Source organism: Labeo rohita, chromosome 18 (genome assembly GCF_022985175.1).
Source record: "Labeo rohita strain BAU-BD-2019 chromosome 18, IGBB_LRoh.1.0, whole genome shotgun sequence".
NCBI classification, from domain to species: domain Eukaryota; kingdom Metazoa; phylum Chordata; class Actinopteri; order Cypriniformes; family Cyprinidae; genus Labeo; species Labeo rohita.
In genome coordinates, this window is record NC_066886.1 from 2,382,458 (window position 1) to 2,400,145 (window position 17,688).

The 17,688-nt window shown below is 34.3% G+C and overlaps 3 protein-coding genes across 5 annotated transcripts in view; 1 reads left to right on the forward strand and 2 right to left on the reverse strand.

Annotated features, from left to right (window-relative positions):
* The window catches only part of lrch3 (leucine-rich repeats and calponin homology (CH) domain containing 3), a 35,099-nt gene extending 32,158 nt beyond the window's left edge, over window positions 1–2,941 (reverse strand). For 2 of the 3 annotated variants that reach the window (XM_051135159.1, XM_051135158.1), the window contains exon 1: window positions 2,544–2,939. In XM_051135159.1, the coding sequence (XP_050991116.1) occupies window positions 2,544–2,799 (256 nt within the window). In that variant the 5' untranslated portion in view covers window positions 2,800–2,939. Of the gene's footprint in view, window positions 1–2,543 lie in introns of all 3 variants that reach the window. The other variant, XM_051135157.1, reaches the window with a different exon arrangement.
* Window positions 2,942–4,705: 1,764 nt separating this feature from the next.
* Window positions 4,706–6,386, reverse strand: serp1 (stress-associated endoplasmic reticulum protein 1). The gene is made up of 3 exons (XM_051134324.1): window positions 6,162–6,386; window positions 5,837–5,912; window positions 4,706–5,259 (listed from the first exon to the last, which is right to left on the reverse strand). The coding sequence occupies exons 1-3, from the start codon at window positions 6,243–6,245 to the stop codon at window positions 5,219–5,221; spliced, it is 201 nt and encodes a 66-aa protein (XP_050990281.1). The 5' UTR covers window positions 6,246–6,386; the 3' UTR covers window positions 4,706–5,218.
* Window positions 6,387–7,041: 655 nt separating this feature from the next.
* eif2a (eukaryotic translation initiation factor 2A) lies at window positions 7,042–17,602 on the forward strand. Its single transcript, XM_051135502.1, has 14 exons — window positions 7,042–7,450; window positions 10,947–11,016; window positions 11,096–11,167; window positions 11,251–11,369; window positions 11,569–11,668; window positions 11,785–11,867; window positions 12,828–12,901; window positions 12,982–13,126; window positions 13,507–13,623; window positions 15,106–15,680; window positions 15,755–15,868; window positions 15,945–16,058; window positions 17,117–17,182; window positions 17,454–17,602. The coding sequence occupies exons 1-14, from the start codon at window positions 7,423–7,425 to the stop codon at window positions 17,517–17,519; spliced, it is 1,743 nt and encodes a 580-aa protein (XP_050991459.1). The 5' UTR covers window positions 7,042–7,422; the 3' UTR covers window positions 17,520–17,602.
* Window positions 17,603–17,688: the final 86 nt, after the last annotated feature.

A 17,688-nucleotide genomic window follows, 5' to 3' on the forward strand; every position in this document is an offset into this window, starting at 1 on the left:
GAACAATTCTGAGCAACTTATTTAGTTTTACTGTAATGTATTGCGAACATTTAGTTGTCCAGAAGAAAAAAAAAAAAGAATGAAACACATTATAATTTATCATTATAATTGGAATAAGAATCATCATTGCATTATTATACTGGTTAACAGTATTATACAATGCAGATTTAAGACGTCAGAATAGGTTTATATATACTAAATATCATTTAATGCATCCTGTAATGTCAGAAACATTGTTTGCTCAATCTCTGGCAATCGTAGCTGTCACTTTTTCTCATGAATTTAACAAGAACCCTTTACAGAAAACAAAAAAATGCAAAATGTCATTATTGATAAACCTCTCCGTCAGAATCAAGAGGCAACGTTAAACTGCTATTATCACCCGAAAATGACCTCGCTAAAAAAAGACCCATAAACTATCTGGCAGAAACAAAGCTATGGCACTCACAATCTGTCATTAGCAAACCATAACAAACTCACAGCAAAGCAATAGAACTATTTTTGGGGTTATAGCATTGAAAAGCTTTCCTTTATTTTTTCCCCTTCATTCCTACAGTCTGGATTTTTGTGAACCGCCTTTGGATGAGACAAAATCTGAGATTTCTGCGTGGATCCCAGCATGCACTGCACAGACGATCAATATTGACACAGACACGAGACACCAAGTGTGCTCAAGATCAGAGCCGTAGTCCAGAGCTACGATGACCATTTCCTATTTTCAGCCCGTGCAACACAATACGAGGCCGCTAACCGGGGTAACACTTATTAGACATAGGCTTTGTTGAATATGAGCAGTGACACTGAAACTTGCTTTAAGAAACAGTGCTTTATTGTGAGTTACACACCCAAATATGTACACAATGCAATTAGCTCGTGTTATATAGCTGATACCAACAGTAAAGACAGTTTCCTGCATCGATCTTCAAATTGCAATAATTTGAGGTATTGTGCAATATATACTTTATGCACTAGAATAAAATAAAACTAAATTAAATTTACATTTACATTTTCACAACTGAACAGACAACCACAATGCAGCTGTACATACATAACCGTTAAGAAGAGTAATGAACTTGTCTATCTGCATGCCGATCAATTAGGTAGTCATTTAGGGATTTTCTAGTCATGCAAACACTTAAAAGACACATCAGTCCACAAAAACCCTCAGACATTTGTTTATATAACCTGGACTGGTTTTACAGTACACAAGACTCATTTAAAGAGGTTTTGTGCAAGATAAATTAATGTATACATACATAGGGTTTCACACAGCTCTCACAGAACACACTGCTTTTCTAAATGTCATTCTTGTTAAATAAAAATCGCATGCCAGAACACGTCTAGAAACTCCTAAACCGTGACGCCTGCACCTGTATGTGTCAGATAAGCAAGCTACTAGTTTCGTTTGATTACCGTAGGTCCGGTTTTGTTGTACGGAAGAGCGCTTTTAACTATTTTTTGAACATTGAGTAATACTGACAACATTATCCTTCTCAGTCACTACACACATAAATGTGCTTTAAAAAGCAATAGATTAACCAGGATAATTTGTGTCTTGGAGAGTTTGCAATCTGTTCATTTGCTATAATAATAAAACACAGCACATATGTGACCCTGGATCACAAAACCACGGTCGTTTTTTTCAAAAAAAAAAAAAACTCAAATCACCTTTAAAGAAAATCACCTTTAAAGTTCTTCAAATAATGTTCTTAATGTATATCACTAACCAAAAATTACATTTTTACACATTTACAGTAGGAAGTTTACAAAATATCTTCATGGAACATGATCTTAATTTCCTAATGATTTCTGCCATAAAAGAAAAATCAATCATTTCGACCCATACCATGTATTTTTGGCTATTGCTACAAATAAATCCCAGCGACTTAAGACTGGTTTCGTGGTCCAGGGTCACATATAAGCTACATTGGACGAGGATGATTATATCTGGGGGGGGCCACGGCATCTAAAAGATCAACAACAACCTGTCAGTATTATTATCAAATGCTTCGACTGGATCTCACACGACTGAACGACTGTCTACATAAATGTTAAACCTTTTAATGACTGCATCCTTTAAAATAATGACCGAACCTCTTGACGGGATCTATAAAGTCAACAAGATGATCAAACCTTTTAACCTACATGACAAAGAAAATCCAATTCACATCAGATCAGTGATCAAACACATAATCAAACCTCTTAACCTGTCAAACAAACCCTATGTTTGGGTCTCACAAGACCTGCATAGAGCTCAATTTGTCAGATGTTCTTCAAGTGTCTCATTAACACAAGCATTTCAAGTTTAAGAGTTAATCTGAACTTTAGACAAAGGTAATTTTTGAAGACGAAACGTTTAGATTTATTGGACACAAATGACTGATCATGAGTTCAGATGGGCTTCCAGCCCAGCTCACACCCGTGTGTTTACACCAGCCAAACACAGTGTAAACTAGTGTAAAACTCGACCACTGCGGCTTTAAACGTGTTTTTGGTGGGTTAACGGTTTGTGGAGAACGTAATATAACGATTTAGCTCGTTACCGGCCCTGGTGGTGTCGGTCAGGTCGTGTCCGGCGGCGCTCCTCGGGAACTCCTTCAGCTTCCTGCCGCTCAGGTTGAGCACTCCAGTGGCCGCCGCCTCGTCCAGCGCCCGATCCAGCGAGCGGTTCCAGGACGCGGGTCCGGGAGCATTGGATAATCCGTGATGAGTAGTTCCTGCCGCCGCTGCTCCGGCGGGATGGCCGACGGTAAAAGAGGGCACGGCGCTTTCCGCGGAGAGCAACACCGAAGCCGCCATTACACAGCTAACACTCCCGCTGGATCCTCACGGGCCCCACACGAGCGCGGACAGTGGCAGTGCGCATGCGCGGATTCGCAGAGGGCAGAGAGGGGTCTAAAACAGACCGATCCAACGGAACACGAGTGAGGACACTAATGCGTGCGTGGATTGAAACGACCAACCGGAGGTAGACTCATGCCTCAAATCTTTCTGTTTAACTAGTAATAAAAATGTGACGGATTCTTGAAACAATTTGTGATTGTTTCCGTTTTTAAGCATAGCTATAATGGTATTTTAAATTAAATTAAAAAATAAAAAATAAGAAGAAATATAAAATAAAAAGTCCAAACAGTCTGGTCTGTACACATTTATTTTATCGTATTCTAACTTTAGCACTGTTTAATACGTAAATGCATTAATGGAAGGGTAGGTGGTTGAATAAAAATACATTATTTAATTATTTTATTTTATTTTTTGTCATGTAAAATTGCATGGTAAAGAAATGCCATAAAGTAATTCGAGCTATAAGTGCATCTAAATCTTGATTTAAAGTTTATTTAGTATCATGGACATTTTTAATTAAAAAAAAAAAAAAATACATAATTAAATTAATTTTAATACATTTTTATAAATTTTAATATCTAAGTATTATAGGTGTTCATCTTTTTTTTTCTTTTCTGTTTTTAATGAAGAAAAATTGCATGGTAATTAAATGCCATAAAACTAAGTCCAGGCATAAATGCATCCAAATCTTGATTTAAAGTTTATTTAATATCATGACATTTTATATATATATATATATATATATATATATATTTTTTTTTTTTTTTTTTTAAGTTGTTTAATAAAATGCATAATTAAATTAATTTTAATACATTTTTATACATTTTAATATCTAAGTATTATAGGTGTTTAGGTGTATAGGTAGTCTTTTTTCTTTTCCTTTTTTAATGTAAGAAAATTGCATGGTAAACAAATGTCATAAACTATTTCAAGCTATAAGTGCATCCAAATCTTGATTTAAAGTTTGCTTAATATCATGGACATTTTTTTTAAAGGTTTTAGGTTGTATAAAAAATACATTATTTAATACATTTTATGCATTTTAATATCTAAGTATAACAGGCATTCATCTTTTTTAATGAAAGAAAATGGCATGGCAATTAAATGCCATTAAAAATTAATTCAAGGCATAAGTGCACTTAAAATCCCAATCTTAATTTAAAGTTTATTTAATATCATGGACATTAAAAAAAAAAAAAGATTAAGTTGTATAATAAAATACATAATTAAATTAATTTTAATACATTTTTATACATTTTTAATATCTAAGTATTAAAAAATACATTATTTAATTAAGCATTACAGGTGTTCATCTGTAACCTTTTTTTATGTAGGAAAAATGCATGGTAAATAAAAGCCATAAAACGAATTCAAGGCACAAGTGCATCCAAATTTGTTTATATGATTCAGAAGTTTATTTATATGATTCAAATGCTGAATGTATGATTCAAAACTTTGTTTATATCATTCAAATTATATGAATCAAAGAAAAAATATTTATGGATTCACAGTCTTATAATTAGTAAACTCTTGTGGAAGGGAGTGTATGACTTAAAAAAAGTAATGAAAAATGTGTTGACCTATAAATGTAATATATAGATATGCAACTGCCCCCTACTGGTCATTGTATAAAATTGAGATTTGTGTCCTCTATTTATTTGAATATTTTTAATAAAAACAAACTATATTGTAATTGTTTTCTTTTGTATTATTATTTTTGTATTTTATTTTTAATTTTTAAAAAGTCATAAACAATCATTACTACATTATGCTAACAGCCAACAGAGATTTACACGTTTAATGAAGAGTTTTATATCAGTCCACGGACTCCCAAGTATTTTAAAGACAAAAAAAAGAGACATTTTAGATGTAAAAGTATTTTTTTAATTATTTTTCATGTTCTCTACATATACAGCTAAACATGTGGACCTTCATTTCTTTGAGCGAACTGTCAAAGAACACACATTTAGCTGTAAATGTAGAGGAAAATCCAATAAAGGTGCATAGTACCAAATAATGCTAACAATTAACATGAACTGGTCCAAAACCTACAACATAGAAAATTCAATGCAGCATTTCTTTTAAACAAACACGTGTGTTTTTTCCACAGAAAAAGTTCAAACAGTCATTTGTAGTCTTAAGTTTATTGCCTCGGACCTCGGAATTCAGCAGCAATGTTGACGGAAGTCCCATATCGGAATGTTTCAGAAGATAATGCTCCTCCGGCTTTTGAGTAAGGCACAAGAGACGGTGGTGTGGTGGTGAAAAAGACATATAGAGATTAAATAAGAAAAGAAGAATGATCAAGCGATCTTCAGGCAAGCCGGGACAAAAAAAAGAACGAACTGATGTACAACACTGATGACCGTTCATTTTACATTCCCATCCTGATGCTCTGAATGATCTGGAATATTGCTGGAGTGAGAGAAGAGATAATAAAATCAGAATAAAATATCTGATCTTCATTTAATGTAAAGTATCTAAGAATTCTCAGAATTCCTCTTATCTGCTCATATTATGTTTGCTTTGAGAGGTTGTTCAGTGTCTTATCATGTTCATCAGAAGAAAACATAAAATAACATTGCATTATGAGGGTAAAGAGATTTTATGGCATCTTACAATAAAATGCATGATGGTTGTAGAACATTACCAGTGCTCATGCATGTGGAAAAACTCTTTTTAAACCCAAATTCAAACAAATCAGTGTGCACACATTTTATTATTTATTAAATATTAGAACACAAGCTAAAGCACAATTTATAAATGCATAAGTCATTTCAATTTTGTATGGATCTGGTTTGACATCAGCCTACAGTATAAATGCACTTTGTCCCTTTAAACAAGGGGTCACGAAATAAAGTTCACATTCTGCAATGCTGATTCTTCACTTTGCATGTATTTGATTGAAAAAGTCATCAGTAAATTTAAAGAATGATCACTTTGAGGCATTATACAACACATTTAATGGCTGTTTTTAGGGTTGTAAACTCACCTGATCCACATACTACAAAGATGAACAAGGCAAGAAGCCACGGTCCAACCACTGCCTTGTCTTCTTGAGTCACTCTCTGATGAGAAAATATTATTAGTAGTATATTAATAGACCTGAATTGCTTCTAAAGAAAGAAGGATCAAATGAACATATTAAAGCTGCCTTATAGCTTGACCTAGTCAATGATGTAGTGAATAAAACAGCTGTCCAGTGCAATCTTACATGAATAAACCAAGTAAGCACTTACTGTAATGCAGACAAAGCAGACACATATATCAGAATAAAGACTATAGTAATAGTCAGAGCAGTAAAAGAGGTGGCTTACCGTAGATTTGGCCACATTGCCTCTCTGGGTGATGTTCTTGCTGTGTTTCTCGTTTGCCATGCGAATCCTCTGTTTGGCCACCATTTTTGCTGTTATTTTGTTGTTATTATTAATAAAGAAAAAGAAAAAGAGTCGGACCGAAAGAGATCCTAGAGGCTTGTGATCAGTTGACGTGTGATTTCGGACTGATGTACTGGTTTAGTCTACGTGTGCATAAGAGAAACTCACTCCACCCACGAAACGTGGACGCTTCGAAACCTAATAAAGGAGTAGAATGGCCCTTTAAATGAATGGGATATATGATGGGCGGAGACTAACCAGCGGAAGAATCTAATATTTTATTTTTTTCTATTTTGTTTATTTTCAATGTAATTTGTCGTTTCAATGTCTATTAAAGTTAATCGCCGTCATTATTTAAAAATAAACTCTTGTCCAGAACGCTTTAAACGCAAAGTACTTGTCACGTGGTACGCGTTACTTTAATCAGCGCTGGCGAAGCTGGACTAATCACCGCTGTTTTCGATTAGTGGATTTCGATTACTGGATATTCGATTACTATACATTTTTAATAATTTTGTAAAGGTTGCTGGGGTAAATGTTCGTTTGTTTATGTTAGGTAGCAAGATTTTAAAATAATATTTAGTTTTTAGCATATAAATGTCTTTAAAACAGATTTTAGATTTGAATACGACCAAATGGAGCGTTGGCCGTAGGGCCGTCGATCGCCACCTGAAGGAAGATTGTGTTAAAATAAAAAAACATTTATTAACATGACTTCACGTCCATCTTAAAATTCGCACATTCTTTTTTTAAAAATGTCCATTCAGGATAAACGTCATTCTTTTTTCGCCGCAATTAATCAGTGCATTAGTCAATCGTGGAAACATCTCTGATTCCTGAGTAAAAAATGTCATCAAAATTCACCGTGCATCATTTTAGTTTATCGAAACGAAATTATTGTTTGTTTGTTTTTTCAAAGGAATTGTTAAAAGACAATCAATATCGACTGAACTAAATGCAAAAAAAGACAATGAATATCACACAGCAATTCAAATCTAGTTTATAAATCTGTAAAACGATTTGTTATTGAAACACAAACATAAAAAAATTCGTGAATACCTCCTTTGAAAATCTAAGGAAGCGATATCACATTTAAAACTTTAGTTTTTACACGTCAGACTCTGGCGCAACCCGAAACGCTCTATAGTGACGTCTGCGCGGAATCCTGTGACGTGGCACGTTGTCGTACTTCCGTTTCAAAATGGCGCCCCCCACGCCTCATTTAGCAGGTGAGTTGTTGCTCTAAAATGCATATTTCATGCTCGTTTCAGTGGCGTAAACATAAATAATCAACGTGAGATGGAGAGCATGCTATGAAATAATTCACGTGTCATTTATACTCAAGTTCTGCTGACATATTCACGCACAAACTCAGTCATAAGCCTGTCATGTGCGCAAAAAATTATTTAATACCGTAATTTCAAAGAAATCGCGGTACTGATCTAAAGCGTGCCAACATTTGCTCATGTACGTAAATATGACGTATTAAAAATCTCTATAATATTTAGATGATCAGCTAATAAATTATTCAAAAGGATGCATAAGTTCAGAATAAATCCAACGTATTGGAACTTGTTGTTTATTTTTCAAATTCCCTGACTTGACACTAATTATTAAGTTGTCTTGAGAAAGCCAACTTACTGATATGCTATTTTCTTCTGAGACTAAATCTGTCGACACTAACTCCTCCTAGAGCTTTAACTCTACAAACTCCAAACTCAGCCCAGATCTTCAGACTGATCTGAAGTTAGTTGCTGTATCTTTTCTAACTGATCGGACTTACGGTTTTCCTAAAAATGGCGCTTAAATTTGGGGAAAATCCCATAGACTTACATTGACGGAATGTTCAAATGAGCAACATTTTTCAAATTCCAACTGTCAAAACTCCCAGAATCCTTTGAGACTCAGTCAAGCTTCCCTTCTATGTACTGTATTTCTAATCCATTCAAACTCATCTATCTATCTATCTATCTATGGCTAGCAACCAGAATCATGCTAGCAACTTTGCTAATCATACTAGAAACATGCTAGCAATTTGCTAATCATGTTAGAAACATGCAAGCAACATGTTATCAACTTGGTAATCATGGTAGAAACGTGCTAGCAACACGCTAATCATGCCAGCAACATGCTACTAACTTGCTGACCATGCTAGAAACATGCTAGCAACTTGCTAATCATGCTAGAAACATGTTAGCAACATGTTAACCATATTAGAAACATGCTAGCAACTTGTTAAACATGTTAGCAACCTGCTAATCTTGCTAAAAACATGCTAACAACATGCTAACCATGTTAGAAACATGCTAGCAACATGCCAGCAATTTGCTAATCATGTTAGAAACGTGCTAGCAACATGCTAGCAACTTGCTAATCATGCTAGAAACATGTTAGCAACATGTTAACCATGTTAGAAACATGCTAGCAATTTGTTAAACATGTTAGCAACCTGTTAATCTTGCTAAAAACATGCTAACAACATGCTAATCATGTTAGAAACATGCTAGCAACTTGCTAATCATGCTAGAAACATGTTAGCAACATGCTAACCATGTTAGAAACATGTTAACAACTTGTTAAACATGTTTGCAACCTGCTAATCTTGCTAAAAGCATGTTAACAACATGTTAATCATGGTAGAAACATGCTAGCAATTTGTTAATCATGTTAGAAACGTGCTAGCAACATGTTAGCAACTTGCTAATCATGCTAAAACATGCTAGCAACTTGTTAAACATGTTAGCAGCCTGCTAATCTTGCTAAAAACATGTTAGCAACAGGTTAATCATGTTAGAAACATGCTAGCAACTTGCTAATCATGCTAGAAACATGTTAGCAATTTGCTAATCATGTTAGAAACATGTTATCAACTTGGTAATCATGGTAGAAACGTGCTAGCAACACGTTAATCATGCCAGCAACATGCTACTAACTTGCTGACCATGCTAGAAACATGCTAGCAACTTGCTAATCATGCTAGAAACATGTTAGCAACATGTTAACCATGTTAGAAACATGCTAGCAACTTGTTAAACATGTTAGCAACCTGCTAATCTTGCTAAAAACATGCTAACAACATGCTAACCATGTTAGAAACATGCTAGCAACATGCCAGCAATTTGCTAATCATGTTAGAAACGTGCTAGCAACTTGCTAATTATGCTAGAAACATGTTAGCAACATGTTAACCATGTTAGAAACATGCTAGCAACTTGTTAAACATGTTAGCAACCTGTTAATCTTGCTAAAAACATGCTAACAACATGCTAATCATGTTAGAAACATGCTAGCAACTTGCTAATCATGCTAGAAACATGTTAGCAACATGCTAACCATGTTAGAAACATGTTAACAACTTGTTAAACATGTTAGCAACCTGCTAATCTTGCTAAAAGCATGTTAACAACATGTTAATCATGTTAGAAACATGCTAGCAATTTGTTAATCATGTTAGAAACGTGCTAGCAACATGTTAGCAACTTGCTAATCATGCTAGAAACATGCTAGCAACATGTTGTCAACTTGGTAATCATGGTAGAAACATGCTAGCAACTTGCTAATCATACCAGAAACATGCTAGTGACATGCTAATCATGCTAGAAACATGCTAGCAACTTGTTAATCACGTTAATGACATGTTAACAAAATGTTAATTATGTTACAATCATACCAGAAACATGCTAGTAACTTGCTAATCATGCTAGCAACATGCTACTAACTTGCTGACCATGCTAGAAACATGCTAGCAACTTGCTAATCATGCTAGAAACATGTTATCAACATGTTAACCATGTTAGAAAGATGCTAGCAACTTGTTAAACATGTTAGCAGCCTGGTAATCTTGCTAAAAACATGTTAGCAACAGGTTAATCATGTTAGAAACATGCTAGCAACTTGATAATCATGCTAGAAACATGCTAGCAACTTGCTAAACATGCTAGCAACCTGCTAATCTTGCTAGAAACATGCTGGCAACACGATAATCATGTTAGAAACGTGCTAGCAACTTGCTAATCATTCTAGAAACATGCTAGCGACATGCTAACATCTTGCTTATCATGCTAGAAACAGACTAGCAACATGCTAGTACCTTGCTAATCATGTTAAAAACATGCTAGCAACATGCTAGTAACTTGGTAATAATGTTACAATCATACTAACAGCATGTTAATTATCTATCTATCTATCTATCTATCTATCTGTCTGTCTGTCTGTCTGTCTATCTACATTCTGACCATTACTATCTATCTATCTATGTATCTATATCTGTCTATTTGACAGATTGCCTTCAAACTTTAAAACTTCAAAATACTTCAGACTGAAAACCATCCAAACTTAAAACTTCTTACATTTTTAAACTTTTCAAACTTTTTCAAACTTTCTGGTCCGGCTTTCTCAAGCCAACTTAAAGTTTGTCTTGACGAACGTTTTTATCTAGTTAAAAACTGTAATGTAGTTTTCAAGCTTTATCCATCAAACACAGCAAATCCCTCAGCTTATTCTGACTTTGCAGACTTATTATTCCCCCTTTTTGGCTATAAGAAATCCCTCAGAAGTTTCTTAGCCTTACATATATTGACAAAATGTATCCATCCCTCTGTCCTTACAGTACAAACTTCATATTAAACCTACACAAGATTTAAAACCATCAATCTTAAAGGCTGAACTTTGAGGTTTTGTCAAGCCTGCATTCAATCTTTGTCTTTCCTGTTTTATCTGAAACAGTCAGAGGATCAGATGGCACGTCTATGTTGCATGGACCTCCGAACTGTCAGGAAAACCCTTCTTTTCAGAAGTGAGTTACTGCATTTGCTGCACAAAGAGATTTTACCCCAAAACTTTGTCAGCTTTTTAATAACAACTGTTTGTTTCAGAGATGAAAGGCAAGGCAGATACATGACGTTCAGCAGCGACGGGTCCCTGTTTGGTTGGTGCAATGGCTCACAGTACGTATTCAACACTGTATAGTTAGTAACAGTAAGGATAGACAATTGTTTAAGCCTATATATGTCCTGTGTGTGTTTGATAGGGTCAGTGTGATCAAAGCTTCCACTGGAGAGTTGGTGAAGTCTTTTGATCTGCCCAAAACCTCCGCACTGGAATTCTCACCTCTGAATAGAGTTCTGGCCACCTGGCAGCAATATACCAGTAAGAGCTTTTAATATATGATAAAATGATTTTCTATGACATTCTAGCTTTATAATGTATATTAGAACAGACAACATGTCTTCTAAAGGTGTCATTTAAAAGCAAGCCTGAACCAGGCTCAACACCTTAGTAAATGCATACTAATGTGCTAAAACACTCAGAGCGCAATGCAAATGCACTATACTGCTTTATTTTTCAGAAACGCAGGATAACCCTCAGGGAGAGGCAAACCTGCAGCTCTGGGACTTGCAAACTGGTGCCTGCATTAAAGCGTTCTATCAGAAGAAGGTTACAGGATGGTGAGTGACTATTATAGTTCATAACATTGTTGATGAAATGCAGAATTAGTTTTATTACTCTGTTTGTTCATGATCTGTCTGTAAGTGTAAAACACGCTTGTTGTCTGTTTTCACAGGTGTCCGAGCTGGGCGGATGATGAAAGTATTATCGTTAGAAATGTCAATAATGAACTTCACTTCTTCGAGAACAATAACTTTGGTAACACAGTGTTCTTCTGTTTACCTGATCCATTTCGCATGTTATATTTAAACTGAGTGGAAAGTTGATCAATAACAATTTTTAACATAATCTATTTCTTTAACATTTCTCACTATTTTAGTAGTTTTGGTGGGTTGTCTTAAAGGAGAAGCTCAAAAATAGAAATTTCCTGATAGTTTACTCGTCCTCAGGCCATTTAAGATGTAGATGAGTTTGTCTCTTCATCAGATTTGGAGAAATGCAGCATTGCATCACTTCCTCACCAATGAATGTGAATGGGTGCCGTCAGAATGAGAGTCCAAACACCTGATAAAAACATCACAGTAATCCACAAGTAGTCCACACCTCTCTAGTCCATCAGTTAACAGCTTGAGAAGCCAAAAGCTGTGTTTGTAAGAAACAAATCCATAATTAAGGCATTTTATATCATTACTTCTGGCCAAAATACAAGTCCACAATCCATAATAACGCTTCCTCCGGTGAAAAAGTCAATCTCCTGCTGTCTCTCACATCAAAATCCAGCCACATATTTGTTTAGAATGGTTTTGGTTTTGTGCAGATTTCTCTCCTGATTCAGACCACCGGCATATTTTAGCAGAAAAAAAAATTGACTTTAAAAGCATCTTAATGATGAATTTGTTTTTTTAAAACACTTTACAAACTGATGGACTGGAGTGGTGTGGATTACTTGTGGATTATTTTGATGTTTTTATCAGCTGTTTAGACTCTCATTCTGACGGCACCCATTCACTGCAGTGAATCCATTGGTGAGTAAGTGATGGAATGCTACATTTCTCCACATGAGGGGTAGTAAATTGTCATTTTTTGGTGAATTATTCTTTTAAATGAATCCTGCATGATATGATAAATGAATTTTAGAATTAGAAATTCTAAATTTTTTTAATTTTACAGATACTTCCCCCAATTAAATTTGCAATCTATAATGTGTTTATTGTGTAGAAACAATTGCCAACAAGCTTCACCTTCAGAAGGTGTCTGAGTTTGCTTTGTCTCCTGGATCACACCCGAGCAAGGTATCAGAATGCTTGACGTATTCCTGCATTTGCTGTCTTATTCATAGAAATTTATATTAATCCCTCACGTGTTGCTTTAGGTTGCCGTTTATGTTCCTGGAAGCAAAGGAGCTCCGTCTTTTGTACGGCTGTATCAGTATCCCAATTTCGGAGGTCCGACATCTGCTCTGGCAAACAAAAGCTTTTTCAAAGCTGATAAAGTGATGATGCTGTGGAACAAAAAAGGTAGGTAATTAAACAATAAACCTCAAGAAGCCGTGGTTTACAGTGAATTTATAAGAGTTAAGGAGCGTTGTTAGACACGAAGCGGAGTGTAATGATAGTGTAATGTAATGAAAGTAGTGTAAGTGTAATGATATTAATAAAACAATATTTTTCTACCAAACGATGTAGTTCCACAGAAACAGTTGCATTTGCAACAACGTGGTTGCCGAGCAACACACAAACGTAAACAAAGGTCTTTGTTTGTAGTGTCATTTACAACAGCTTAGAACGTGGCTCAGCCAATCAGAATCAAGGACGAACTATCCGTTGTATAATTATTGTTTTACCATTATGACTAACTAATGTTAATGTTAATTAATGTTTTCTGGTCTTTCCAAAAGCCACTGCGGTTCTAGTGACCGCCAGCACAGAGGTGGATAAAACAGGAGCCTCTTACTATGGAGAACAGACGTTACATTATGTCGCCACCAATGGAGAAAGCGCAGTAGTTCAGCTACGTAAGTACGACTTTGTTTTGAATAGTGATTCATCAGTGTCTAAACAATTAACAATAAAACATTAATGTGGCAGGCTAATGAAATCCATTTCTGTGTAAACTCATTTTTATCATATTTGCACTGAAGTTTAATTTTTTAGTTTTTTATTAATTATTTTTTTGAGTTTTTGTTCAGCTTTTTTTTTTTTAAATAAGTAGTGCTGTTTAAAAGATTAATCGCGATTAATCACATTCAAAATAAAGGTTTTTGTTTATATAATACGTGTGTGTGTACTGTGTATATTTATTATGTATATATAAAAATGCACATACAGTATATATTTTGAAAATATTTACGTGTATATTTACATTCATATAATTTATGTCATATATAAATATATTTAATATATAAACATAACATATTTTTCTTAAATATATACATGCGTGTGTGTGTATTTATATATACATAATGAATATACACAGTACACAAACTTTTATTTTGGATGTAATTTAATTGCCCCGCATTAAAATTAAGACTTTCATAATGTTACAAAAGATTTTTATTCAAATACATTTATCAAAGACTCAAAAATGTATCACTGTTTCCACACAAATATGAAGCAGAACATGTTTTTAACATTGATAATAATGTTTCTTGAGCAGCAAATCAGCATATTAGAATGATTTCTGAAGGATCATGTCACACTAAAGACTGGAGTAATGATGCTGAAAATTCAGCTTTGCGTCACAGATATAAATTACATTTTAACAGATATTCGCATAGAAAACATCTATTTGAAATTATAATAATATTTCACATTTTTACTGTAATTTTGATCAAATAAATGCAGCAAATCAGCATATTAGAATGATTTCTGAAGGATCATGTGACACTGAAGACTGAAGTAATGATGCTGAAAATTCAGCTTTGATCACAGAAATAAATTACATTTTATTATATATTCACATAAAAAATGGTTATTTTAAATTGCAATAACATTTCACAATATTACTGATTTTACTGTATTTTTTAACAAATAGACACAGCCGCGGTGAGCAAAAGAGACTTCTTTCAAAAAAATATAAAAGTCCTTTTTATAGGTCATTTCTTGTTAATGTAATTGAAATAAAATAGTATGAATGTTATTTAAATGTAAATGTGTTTATACATAATGATTGTATTTATTATGCAGGTTTTAATAATAAAATCATTTAATTAATGACTATATATATGGAGTTTATTTGCAAAAACAGATAACTCCTTTTTGAACAATTTTCAAAAATCATGTTTATCATTGTGCAATCATATTAATCAACAAGTTAGATTATTTTGATGAAGTAAAGATAACTAAAAAATACAGCTAACTAACACAATAAAAACATAACATAATAAAAAACATGATTTTTGAAAATTGTTAAAAAAGGAGTTCTCTGTTATTTGCACGTTAAGAGTTGTCTGTTTTTGCACACAAAATCTTCATATATACTTTCTTGTCCTGCACAGCAAAGAACGGCCCCATATATGATGTTTCCTGGAACCCCAACTCTTCCGAGTTTTGTGTGGTTTATGGTTTTATGCCGGCCAAGGCGACTATCTTTAACCACAAGTGTGAATCTGTGTTCGACTTCGGCACGGGCCCCCGAAACGCAGCTTTCTACAGCCCCCAGGGCCACATCCTCGTCCTCGCCGGGTTCGGAAACCTAAGAGGGCAGATGGAAGTCTGGGACGTGAAGAAATACAAGCAGGTGTCTAAACCCCAGGCTGAAGATACCACACATTTCTCCTGGTGTCCTGATGGAGAACACATAGTGACGGCCACCTGCTCCCCCAGACTCAGGGTCAGCAATGGATACAAGATCTGGCATTACACTGGGACTGTGTTGTACAAGCATGAAACGCCGTCAAATAAAGAGCTATGGGAAGTTTTGTGGCAGCCCTTCCCGACCGGAACCTTCCCGGAGAAGGCGGTGAAATACCAGGCGACGCCAAGTGAGCTCGGCAGCACCGAAGCCAAACCGGCGCAGGCGTACCGTCCGCCCGCTCTCCGCAACAAACCCCAGACCGCCAGCTCCAAACTAGTGAGTTTGTGCAAAGCTGATTCTGTTTGCGTACACGTTATGAATGTCCCGTGACGATAATTTGTCTATCCAAGCATGAAGAGGAGCCGCCGCAGAACATGAAGCCTGGTGCTGCAGGAGAGAAGCAAATGTCTAAGGCTGCTTTGAAAAACCAGAAAAAGCGAGAAGCGAAGAAAGCAGCTAAACAGGTAGAGGTGTTTTTAGTATTTGCATTTTGTTCATTAAACCATAAGGAAGAGTAAGTGATGCATTCTGTTGATTCAGGAAAACAAGACTGATGAAGCTCCGCCTCCAGCAGCAGACCCCGCCCCTGCCAGTCATGTGACCTCTAGTTGTGGAGATCCTGAAATTGACAAAAAGATCAAGAATTTAAAAAAGGTGAAATGGTTGGAATGTGTTTACAATCAAATAACAGCAGCATATATACGTGCAGTGAGAAACTGTTCAAAATAAACAATGTCATTTACTCACACTTGGAATAGACCACAGAGAAATATTGACCTACTTTTTTATTTTATTTTATTTTATTTTACTTTATTATTTTATTTTATTTTATTTTATGTCACTGTTGTCATAAGAGTAGCCTCAGATGCTGGCATGGAAATTTTGAGTAAATTATGTGAGAATTAAATTGTTTGAATTGAATAATACTGTAAAGTTCTCATTTATACCAGTTAAAAAAATTAAAATGTTTTTTTTTTCTTTCCATATCAAATTTATTTACCCTTGACTTATAATAGAGCACAGATTAAAATTGACCTACTTTTTATTCTTTTTATTTTATTTTATGCTCTTGTCACAAGAATAGCCTCAGCTGCTGTCATGGAAGATTTATTTTGAGTAAATTATGTGAGAATTTAATTTTTTTAATTGAATAACACAGTAAAGTTCTTATTTGTACCCGTAAATAATTTTTTTCTTTCCATGTCAAATGCATTTTATTTACTCTTGACTTGTAATAAACCACATAGTAAAATAGACCTACTTTTATTTTATTTCATATTTTATTTTCATATTTTATTCTTGTCATGAGAACAGCCTCAGCTGCTGGCATGAAAACAACCTTTATTTTCTTATTTATACCAGTAAATAAAAAAATATAGTCAAATAGTAAAACAGACCTATTTTTATTTTATTTTATTATTTTATTTCATTTATTTTTTTTTTTTAATTTTATTTTATACATGGAAATATACTTTTATTTTGAGTAAATTATGTGAGAATTAAATGTTTTTAACTAAATAACACAAAAAAAGTTCTCATTTATGCCAGTTAAAAAAATTCAAACATTTTTTCTTGTGTATATATACACCAAATCTGATGTGTCTGGATAGACGGTAAATAAAGCATGCATAAAAATCCATAATTGCTTTACATGCTCAGAACATGCAATGACTTATTTCATTAGTCAATGTGATTTTATGCTTTTCTGGCAGAAACTCAAAGCCATTGATGAACTGAAGGAGCAGCAGGCGTCCGGCAAAGTCATGCAAAAAAATCAGGTAATATAGCAAAGCTATATTTATCATCTCACCAGCACCTCTTAATGAATTAAAATAACTTATTTTCATTTGTACCATTGTTTATGAATTGATTACATCAGTTCACTGGATGATTCAAGTTCATTAAGTTAAATCGCCTGATTTCATAAAGATTTTTTTAAAGCTAAATTTTATTTTTTAGAATCATATATTGATATGACAGTTATTATTTTTAGTAAATATTGTATATATATATATATATAATAAATAATATTTTCCCAATTTTCTACAGCTTGAGAAGATGCAGAAGGAAGCCCAGCTGTTGAAAGAGCTTGAAGACCTCGAATTAGGATTGTAAACTCACTTTACCAGTTTTTCACATTAGTCATCAGTTTTCAAACGTTGCTTTGTCATACCGTCATGAATATGTATTGATTTTTCACGATCAGTAAACAAAGCCTGTTTTGCTTCTTCGAACATGGCTAATACAATAAGGACTAAATTATCAAAAGCAATATTGCTATGCA